We start from the raw sequence: 11239 nt of genomic DNA, 5'->3' as shown, positions 1-11239 counted from the left end.
TTCTGTTTTTCTTAGAAACCCCATAGCATTCAGCACTGCCATGCACTGAGAGTTTAGTGGAAGCTGAGATCCTCTTTCCCAAAATACGATAGTCACATCATCCTTAACACAGCTTATTCACTTTTATAAGTTACTGCATTTGACATTGGAGTCCATGCCTACTCTAAGTCCATCTGGGATTGTTGTAGCTGCTCTGTGATAAACTAAATGTAAAAGTAAGCTTCCATTTTTCTTCTATTCTTGGATGGATCTTGTATTCCCGTAGTTTTCTTAGTTCATGTATTTGAAAGTTCTGTTGCTTAAGTTGGATTGTTGGGAGCAAATAGGATAGCTCAAAAATTAATGTTACTTATTAACTTAGAAAAATGGCATGTCCTAAGTGTAAGCATTTCTTGGAAATCTTTAAAAAAATAGGTACGAAGGAACCAGATGTGGTGGTACATACCTGTAGCCCAAGTACTAGGGAGACTGAGACAGGTTTGAAGGTTCAAGGCCAGCCTCAGCAACTTAGTAAGCTTCATAGCAACTTAGACCCTGTTTCAAAATATAGAAAAATAAGCCAGGCGCGATGGTGCACGTTTGTAATCCCAGCATTTGGGAGGCTGAGATTGGAGCATCGCGGTTCACAGACAGCCTCAGCTACTTAGTGAGGCCCTTTGCAACTCAGTGAGACCCGGTTTCAAAATAAAGAATAAAAAATAGGACAGGGGGTGCAGCTCGGAGGTTGAATGCCCCTAGGTTCCATCCCCAGACCCACAAAAGAAAGAAAGAAAGAAAGGAAGGAAGGAAGGAAGAAAGAAAGAAAGAAAGAAAGAAAGAAAGAAAGAGGGCTGCAGGTATAGTTTGGTGGTAGAATGCTCCTGGGTCCAATCCTCAATGCTAAAAAAAAAAAGTAGGTATGAGGAAAAATGAGTCCATTCTCATCTTGAATTTAAGTCTAAAAAATTATATGGTATATACTATACTTATTAAAATAAATTCTTACCATTATATTAGTAAAGTAAGTATTTCATTGTTAGGCTGCCTTTCTTCAGTTGAGTTAAAGTTATTTTTTCAGATTCTCTGAAATAGTTATTTAAAAGCTGAAAGAGTAACTTAAGATATTTACTCTATTTTTCAAACAAAGCTATTTCACTATTAAATGAGCCTGTTTCTAACCTACTTCAGTCTGTAAAAAAACCTTTAAATGTTGTTTATCTAACAGAAATACTTTTAAAGGTAGGTAATATTTGAATTTGACTAGAAGTTAACTTTTCTTGCTTCGTTGTAGCTATTTTATCAGCCTCCCAAGTTTAGTGAACATAGTTCTTACCTGGTTACATTTTTCTTTGTTTTTAAGGTTAACAATCAAGATGGTACATGCGGAAGCCTTTTCTCGTCCCTTGAGTCGGAATGAAGTTGTTGGTTTAATTTTCCGTTTGACAATATTTGGTGCAGTAACATACTTTACGATCAAATGGATGGTAGATGCTATTGATCCAACCAGAAAGCAGAAAGTAGAAGCTCAGAAGCAGGTATGGCTGAAATGTTTGGAGATGATTTTTTTATGGCTACCAAATATTTTCCCCCAAAACTAAGAATAAAATAAGATTATAAATTAATGAGAGTGCTGTAAAACTCATATGAAAGTAAATTGGTTCACATACTTAATATCATTATTCCTAAATAGTATTAGTTCTTCAAGTTGTTTTTTTAACTATATATATATATATAAGCAGCTTATCAGAAGAAGAAAAATGTTGAAATCAAATACATATTGCTTTGAACTCTTCAGAATATTTGTCAGCTTACAAATACAGGAGTCTAAGAAAAAATCTTCAACACAAAGATTTATCTTTAGTAATGGTATATATATTTTGGCTTTGTGTGACATTTGAAATTTGGGTAATGCTAACAAATTGTCAATTTTAGATCCAAATTACACTAAAATATACGGAATTGCTTTTAAAGACTACTAATTATTCATATGTTGTAGTTATTCTTTTTTAGCTGCTCTCTCTCATGATCATTTCTGCTAGGAGGATATGTTTGTTTGCTTTCTGTTTCTTCTCACAAAATGGAAGCTTTAAGGGAATCTCCAACTTTTTTTTGGCTCTTTGAGGACAAGGCGTTCCTATTTGTGGGTTTTACAATTTGTTTTGTGAGTTTTGACTCTTGTTTCATTCAGTCAGCACTTGTGCTTGATGTTAAGGGAAAAGATAATTAACTTGTTATTTTAACATGCAACAGACAAGTATGAGAAGAAGGCAGCTTTACAGTATTATGCACAGCTCTTAAATCAGTAAAAAGTGAAACCACAGTTATGTAATCATTGTAGTAAGTCTTTATCTGAAAAGCCTATTTATAACACTCTGAGAAGTCTGACCAGTATCAAGAAAGTCAGCAGTCTCAGGTCCGAATATTGATAATTATGTCATATTCAGCATTTTAAAAAGTAGGAGTGTAACTTTTCTTTCTCTTTTTTCTTTTTACAGTACTGGGGATTGAACCCAGGGCTTCACACATGTTAGGCAAGTGCTCTACCACTTAGCTACATCAGGGATATGATTGCTTATTTATTTGTACTAGGGATTGAACCTCTGAGCTACATTTTCCATCATTTTTTTTTTTTTTAATTTTAAAATAAGGTCTAAGTTGCTGAGGCTTGTTTCAAACCTATGATCTTTCATCTCAGCTTTCCAAAGTACTGGAATTACAGGCCTATTGCTATAATGCCCAGCTTAGGTATATGACTTATAAACAAAGATTTGTGTCTTTGTTTTTTCTCCCAGGCTTTTGAGAGGTCCTGGAATACTATATGTAGAGGGTATACATAGAAAGTCAAATATAGATATTAAATGCTACTTAAATAGATGATTATCATTGTCTTTATTGAAAACTGTATGTATAGTATTGTTCTAAATATCAGGTATATGAAACATCAGCTATTATGTCTGTTTGCATTATGCCCATCGTAGAGAGAAAAGACTGTCTATGATACATAGCTTAGAGTAGTAAGTAGCATGTACTTGTTGCCTAGTGATTAGTGCAGGCAAACTGTGGCTTTGCTAGAAAGGGATAGTCACCAATGATGAAGGCTGTTGAGTATGGCTTCATGAAATAGCTTGACCTCTAGGTTACTAAGCACAATGTTTAGTAGAAAGAACATGAACAGAATCATAGTGGGAGGGGGTAGAAATAACAAGACCTAATGAAGGAATAAGTGGCCTAGTCAGGTTGAGAAGGTTTATGTATTTAACTAGGCTTCTCTACATTCCCTTCTTTTCCTCCCTACATCTCTGGCCAGCTATTGAAATAATGTTAACCAGTGGAAGACTTCTCTAGAGGCAGTGGTAAATTATTAAAGATATTTGACTAGGTGGGCAACATGCAAAACAACACTTATCATAGTACATAGGAGGAAATGGAGTCAGGAAAGACTGGAAGCCAAATCTGTTCTAGATCACACAGTGTGGGAAAGACCTATAATAAGGAATGACAAAAGGAATGGAATGGGTAAAATAGACACAAAAGAATAAATGCAGGAAGGACTTTGTGATGTGAGAAAAGAAGGAGGTTGTCACACAAATGAGTCAAGGATTTTTTTTGCCTGGATTCCACAAAGATTCACTAATAGCTTTTGTAGAGGTTTGGAAGTTGGTAGGTAGGGAAAGTTTATGGGACAATGACATTTGTTATATGCGTATTGAGTTTGTGTTGGTGGAAGGAATTCAGGGAGTGCTCCTACAGCAGTTGAAGGTCTAGGCCCGAATTTCAGCAAAAAGGTTAGTTTATGAGGTATGTTTTCTTACAAAGTGCCCATAAGTCTTTGGAGTTATTAGAGCAGTGAGTCTCACTGGGATGATGTAGGCCAAACAAACAACAAAACAAACAGTCTTAGCATGTCAACTAAAAGCAGAGAAATAAGAATGACTTAAAGAGATAAGTTTAATTAAGACATGCCAAGTGAAGTGATGCATTCAAAATGTAGATACAGAAAGGTTGGAAATAAGAACTACAGAAATGTTACATTTACTGATGAATTGAATCTTTTTTTGTTTTGTTTTTGCGGTACTGGAGATGGAACCCAGGGGCATTCTACCTCCGAGCAACACTTCCAGCCTTATTTTTTTATTCTTTATTTGGAAAGAAGGTCTCACTAAGTTGCTGAGAGCCTCACTAAGTAGCTGAGGCTGGCTTTGAACCTGCGCGATCCTCCTGTTTCAGCCTCCCAAGTGCGGGGATTATAAGCGTGCACCACCACTCCCGGCTTTTCAACATGTTTTGAATCTCATTTTCTCTAAAAATATTTTTGCCTTAAAGTTCTTTTTATTTTACTCAGCTATCTTGTTTTTGTGTGACATGCATTTCATTGGCCACATGTAAGTTAAAATCACTGTGAGATACCTTTTCACACTTGTCCAATGGCAAAATTGCTAGTCTGTTGATACTGTATATCAGAGAGACTATGGAACAATAGGAACAATACATATTGATGGAGAGTATATAAAGTAGTATAACCATTTTGGAAAATAGTTTTTCATGATCTAGTAAAGTTGAAAACTTGCATACTAAATGACCAACAAATTTTTATTTCTGGGCATATTTCCACTAATCAAGAGATATGTACAAAAATGCTCATAGCATCCCTGCTTGTAATAGAAAAAACAAGTATCATTTCAGATATTTGGATAGACATTGGTACATGCACATATAGAGGAGGAAAAATAATTTTCTCTGTACCTTCTGAATTCTCAATTGGGCCCCTATAACAAAAGAGGGACAGAGAAGAGAAAATCAGCTTATCATGTGTATCAAGTATGTAACATGGGAGTATCCAGAGTGGAGTAGCTCAAGACAGTTGATTATAATTTGAGTTTATATTTTAGCAAAGGAACAGTACATTTTTTTAGAGACTAGAACAAGCGAGGATCTTGAGTATCTAGAGGCAGCAAATTGTAGGACAGATATATGGAAAGCGAATGATAGGTAAGACCTAGTACTGTTACTCTGATGAACGTCTCCAGGCTGTGTCTCAACTTGTCTCTTTTCATTAACTTTCGTCCTTCTTGGTCTGTAAATTTATGTCTTTTTAGGTAAACACAGGTAGGGCAGAGAGCTTTTCTTACATATTTGTTTCTTTTGAATTTTCTCCAAAGTGACATATTTTGGGTGTCATTCTAGTCTCCTCCACATGCTAGAGCATAATGCTGAGCAGAGAAAAGTGAATAAATTACAGTTGCTCAACACCAAATGGACGACTCTTAGAAATACGGTGTATACAGCGTGCACTTGTATATTTAAAGTTCTGCAATATGCAGAACTAAGCCTTAGAAATGAAGCATGGTTAAATTATAAAGAAAAGCAAGGAATGATTTATATTTAGAATTGTGATTATCTCTGAGAGATGAGAACTTCTGTGTGTAAGAGGGGGGCTCTTAGAGGGACTTGAAAAATAGCGAAAAGGTTGTTTTGCTTAAACTTTTATGGGTATTGGTTATATTGTGGTCTTTATGCCTCATCTAAATATCCTAAGGGTATCCTTTTGTCTACCTAGTTAGTAATAAAAGTGCTTATAAACACAAGGAAGGAAGGCAGACCGGCCAGGGAGTAGGACGGAAACCAAGGTAATGAGTAAGCTGGTTATTCTCTTTTAACACTAGACACAGTGAAGTATACACACCACTGAAGACTCTAATGCGGCAGGGACTTTCAGTTGACACACTGAGTTCTGAGAAGAAATAGCAGAATTTGAGGAAATGGGTGGTGTGGTGAACATAATTTTAGAAAGCCCCGAGGATTTTTTGGTTATAACCCTCCTTGCAGTCTCTCTTGCTATCTGGAGACTACTTTGTATGAAGTCATCATGGCCAAGCAGGAGACTGTTGTAAAAGAGAACTGATCGTGAATATGTTACGGAATGGTCAGGGAGATGAAGAATAATGTGATCTAAGAAAGCAGTCAGTGAGTATAGTGAAATCATTAGTTTAGAAAGTGCAGTGCTCACTCAGTGGGACCAGCGAGTATCATTTGTGGTAAAGAACATGGTTATTCCATAGTTTGGGGAAAGAAAAGGCTACTGGAGGAGGAGGTGGAGGGAGGTTGCTAAAGAGGATGTGTCCTGGATGAAGGCAGCTAACAGAAGAAACAAGAGGAATTGGAATCAGTTGTGGCAGGGCCATTTTAAGGTTAATTGCTTTATTTTCAGTGAGATGGAGGGGAGAGTTGTAGCTGAATGTGAGTTGAAGTGCGGGAGGTTGGAGGCCTGCTGAAGCCACTGTTAAAATGGGACTGCTGTTGCAGAACAGAGATCCTAGGTAAACTTGACAAAAATACAGCATATCTGTTTCTATAAACTAAACAATGTAGTTGATTATGTGTATTTAGGAAATACCAGATATAAATAAGGCTGTTATTCAAAGCAAGAGGCAGTCTTAACATAGAGCAACATATTAAAGACAGCCAACTATGTGAGCATTATTTCTCAGCTTAGGCCCTATTGACATTTTAGGCCTGGTAAGTTTTTTGGGGGTGCACGGACAGGCTTTTCTGCACCTTATGGAATGACAACAGCATCCTACCTTGACTGAGTGGTTGCTGAGACCTTCTATATCCCCCACGTCTAAATGTGACGACCAGAAGTATTTCCAGACATTACCAAATGTGCTCCAGGGCCCAAATGGTTCCTAATTGAAATCCACTGTTTTAGAGCATTGCCTAAAAAGAACACATGTAGGACGGCTTCACATTTATAGCAGCATAATGAAAAAGAATAAATTAATGTCTTTGCCAATGCTAAAGTAGGATATGTTGCAAAGCTGACAAGTAAAAGCCTTATAGGCAGTGAAAGAAGGTATTTTCAAGAGATAAAGAACCTGGAAGAGAGTTCTTTGTCCATTGATGATTTCACAGAGAGTAGATGAATAGATTTATCTTATGTGATTATCTGGTGTAGTTCATAGCACTTTTTTATAAAAAGCTTTCACTAGGATATGACCAGCACACATTTCTCCTAATGTCCTGACCAGTCTATAAATACAAGCTCTGGAATATGAATTTCCTTTTTAGAGAAGTCATATCCCTGACAAACAGCACAATCTTATATAATCAAAAGCATCTTAAGAGCTGGACATGGTGGTACATGCCTGTAATCCCAGTACTTAGGAGGTTGAGACAGGAGGATTGCAGGTTTGAGGCCAGCCTCAGCAACTTAGTGAGGTCTTCATCAACTTAATGAGACCCTGTTTCAAAGTAAAATAGGGCTGGGGGGTATGGCTCAGAGGTAGAATGTTCTTGGATTAAATTGTCAGTACTATACACACACAAAAAAACCCTTAAAATGTAACAACAAAAAGTGATATTTTAAAACATAATAATTGTCACTATTATTATATATTTTTTGCATGACTGAAATTTAACCAAGAAACATTCTACCTCTGAGCTGTACTTCCAGCCCATTTTTTGTTTGCTCTGAAATATGGTCTGACTGAGTTGCCGAGGCTGGTCTTGAACTTTTGATATTCCTGTCTCAGCCTCCAAAATACTGAGATTATTGACACATGCCACCATGCCCAACTTTAAACATCTTTTTTTTTTACCAGAGTACCTTCATTTCTAAAATTCTCATTTAATTGAAATATAAATGTGCATAGATTTTTAAAGACTTTAGTGATCATAAACCCCCATCTTATATGGAAAAACCAAGGCAAATATACGTGGTGGTTAGAGTATGGGCTCTAGAGGTGGACTGCTTCGATTCAGATCTTGCCTCTTCCATCATTAACTTTTCGTCTAAGGCACATTACTTAATCATGTTGAGCTTTAATTTCTTTATGACAGGTAAATCATCCTGCATAGGTTCATTCTGAAGACCCAGAATTCATCTGTTCTCTGTAATTTGGTGCACTCAGAAAACGTTAATTATTCTGTTTGATTGAAAAGCTTTGTTGAATTGCTGTAACTCAGGTTTAAAGCTACTTTTGCCTTCCAGAAAAAGTTATTTATAGAGTTATGTTTATTATCTTCAGTTGTCTAGACTCAGGAATTGACTTTAACTGAAAGGGACAGCATCTCAAAACAATGTGAAACTAGATATGTACAGATACCTGGATAACTTCAAGGCATTTGGACGTCCATTTCAGATACTCTGTTAACTTAAGGAAAGAACTTCAATTGTACATTTCTTGGAATCCTTAACTCCTTGGACTTTAATCTTGAGGTTTCACCTATTCTCGTCATTATAATCCTACTAGGGAAGAGAAACCAAACTACCCTAAAGCCTCCTTGAAGCCATGGGAGACTGTAATAGGAGGTACATGATCTCTTCAATCGTGTATTTTATTTTCTCATTTCCCAAGTTGCCTGGTTTCTGTTAGAATGGTGCCTCAAATGTTTTATTTAAGGCCTCACAGTGGGGAAGAATAAGATCAAAGGGCCTACAATATTCCTGGAAAATTCTTAATTTCCTGTTTACTGCTCTTCAGACTTCATATATATTGATTTTGAAATATCAATATCTAAATATCAAACCAAAGAAGGTTGCTTCTTTTTTTTTCTAGGCAGAAAAACTAATGAAGCAAATTGGTGTGAAAAATGTGAAGCTTTCAGAATATGAAATGAGCATCGCTGCTCATCTGGTAGACCCGCTGAACATGCACGTACGTATCTTTAATCCTACTCGTGATTTCTTCAGTCTTCTTATTTTGTCCAGTATTTTATGTCAGAGGTCTGGAAGACCATGACTAGATTCAGTTTTTCTCTAGGAGGAGCCCTAGGACTTAGCATATAAATGTACTCACGGATAAGGCTTATTACACCGATTGGATGCAAGGCACAGTCAGCGAAGGGAAAAGGGAAGGGAGATGTTTAGAGAAAGCCAGACAATTATACAATTATCCAAGAGTTGTCTCCACAAGAACTCACTCAGGACGTGCATCGACATACTAGGACAACACATGTACATATCATCTGCCAGGACGCTTTCTAGAAACTCAGTCCAGAGTTTTTACTAGGAGCTGGTCATGTAGACTTCCTCTTCCTTACATATACCGAAATTCTAGACTCCCAGAAGGAAAAGAATCATTCACATAAACCTCAGTGGGACAGACAGTTTAGGTTCAGTGAGCTGCTGTTGTCAAGGCATGGTGGAACTCTACAATCTAAGTTCCCAAATGCTAGCCAAAGACCAGCTTAAAAGCAGGCCTTCCCAAGTATTACAATCTCAGCTTGCTGTATTGACACTTTTCTGTACACTTTTGCTTAGTAAATCCTGTACTTTTCTATATTTGCCATAAATCATGTGGGTGTTTGATTTGTGGAGTTTAAATCTAGATTTTCATGGGATGCTTATGGTAGAAAACATCAAATTCTGAATCTTAAATTTTTTTTTTTTGGGTCTAGGGATGGAACCCAGGGGCATTTGACCGCCGAGCTACACTCCCTGCCCTGTTTATTATTCTTTATTTTGAAACAGGGTCTCACTAAGTTGCAGAGGGCCTCACTAAGTAGCTGAGGCTGGCCGCGAATGACGATCTTTCTATCTCAAACTCCTGAATTCTGGGATTACAAGCGTGCGCCACCATGCCCGGCTGAATCCTAAAATTTTTTGTTTGTGGCTTTGGCAAATGATTTTCTTATTGAGTCTCATTTCTCTCATGTAAAACCCAACAATAATAATAATTCCAAAGTGCTTATAAATATTTTATAGCAAGAGATATAAATATTTTAGCATATATATCTTTATTCTGAAACAAGGTCTAAGATGCAGAGGGCCTTACTAAGTAGCTGAGGCTTTCTGTGAACCTGCGATCCTCCTGTCTCAGCCTCCCAAGTACTGGGATTATAAGTGTATGCTGCCACGCCCAGAAGAATATATTTTTCTTTTTTTTTCTTTTTTTTTTTTGGTGGTACTGGGGATCCTGGTAGCCCTTCTACCTCCGGGCTACACTCCCAGACCTATTTTATATTTTTGAAATAGGGCCTCTAACGCCAGTGTGGCTGGCTTCGAACCTGCGAGATCCTCCTGTCTCCGCCTCCCAAGCACGGGGATTACAAGCGTGCACCACCATGCCCGGCTGAGAATATATTTTTCTAATACATTAATGTCATATCGATACAAAAAAGTGAAATATGATAGGTTTATCTTCAAATCTAGATGGTAAAAAATACAGTATCTATTAATATCTGTATATACATAGATGTACACACACTCTGGAATTAAGCCTTCATTTCATTTAGATTTGTGAATTGACAATAGCCCTACCAAGTCCTAATTGTATCCATGTCTGAATATGTCTTTACTGATAGTACTTTGTTGCAGCTACAGTGAATCTTAAAATTTTTCTTTAGATTTGACTAGGTTTTTCTTCCCCCTTCCCTAAAATTATAAAGTAAATCTGTTACAAGGTATTGCTTTTGACTGGCTGCTTTCTTTTGCTAGCTTAGAGTTAGGGTATTTTCCTCTTCCTTCCCCTCCCTCCCTCCTTGCTTTCCTTCCTTCTTCCTCCTGGCTTTCTTCTTCTTTCTCCTCCCTTCTTTCCTTCTTTCCCTTTTCCTCCTTCTCCCAGGGACTTGAACATGCTATAACTCTACCACTAAGGTACACCCCCAGCTCTTTTTTTTTTTTTTTTTCCTTTTTGCGGCACTGTGGATGGAACCCAGGGGCATTCTACCTCTGAGCTACTCCCCAGCCCTCTCGCTCTCTCTATATTTTTTTTATATTTGAAACAGGGTCTCACTGAGTTGCAAGGGGCCTCACTAAGTTGCTGAGGCTTTAAGTTTCTTTTATTTTTGTTTCTAAAAATATTTTTGTCAAGACTTCCCTTGTCTATTTTTAAAATAATGTATACCCAGTTTACTACTTATAAAGATGGCAGCCCGGCATGGTGGCGCACGCCTGTAATCCCCGTGCTTGGGAGGTGGAGACAGAAAAATTGCACAGGTTCGAAGCCAGCCACGCTGGCTTGAGAGACCTTGTTTCCAAATAAGAAAAAAAATATAAAGATAGGTCTGGGAGTGTAGCCTGGAGATAGAAGGGTTTCCAGGAACCCCAATACCAACAAAATAAATAAAGATGGCATAAGTTTGACGGTTTTATTTTTCTTAATAAAAATTACAAGTCCGGTTTGATGAGTATAGATCTTATTTCTAAAATTAATTTCTGTGGTATTTGACAAAATTCTGTATGAAATGGGCACATCTTGGTGAACTATACTTCAGTCTTCTTGTGGAAGAGTATTTTGTACTCATAAATGGCATGAAT

General features: G+C 37.2%; 1 protein-coding gene across 2 annotated transcripts in view; it reads left to right on the top strand.

Moving 5' to 3' along the window:
• Positions 1–1343: 1343 nt before the first annotated feature.
• Positions 1344–11239, top strand: part of ATAD1 (ATPase family AAA domain containing 1) — a gene marked incomplete at both ends in the record, with an annotated part of 32850 nt that continues 22954 nt past the window's right edge. The window contains 2 exons of one of the 2 annotated variants that reach the window (XM_080693592.1): positions 1344–1514; positions 8538–8636. In XM_080693592.1, the coding sequence (XP_080549718.1) occupies positions 1353–1514; positions 8538–8636 (261 nt within the window). The remainder of the gene's footprint in view (positions 1515–8537; positions 8637–11239) is intronic. The other variant, XM_080693591.1, reaches the window with a different exon arrangement.

The sequence above is a fragment of the Muscardinus avellanarius genome (genome assembly GCF_963383645.1).
Source record: "Muscardinus avellanarius genome assembly, chromosome: 4".
Classification (NCBI taxonomy): Eukaryota; Metazoa; Chordata; class Mammalia; order Rodentia; family Gliridae; genus Muscardinus; species Muscardinus avellanarius.
Note: the sequence above shows the minus strand (reverse complement) of the source record. Positions and strands in the feature narration are given on the sequence as shown.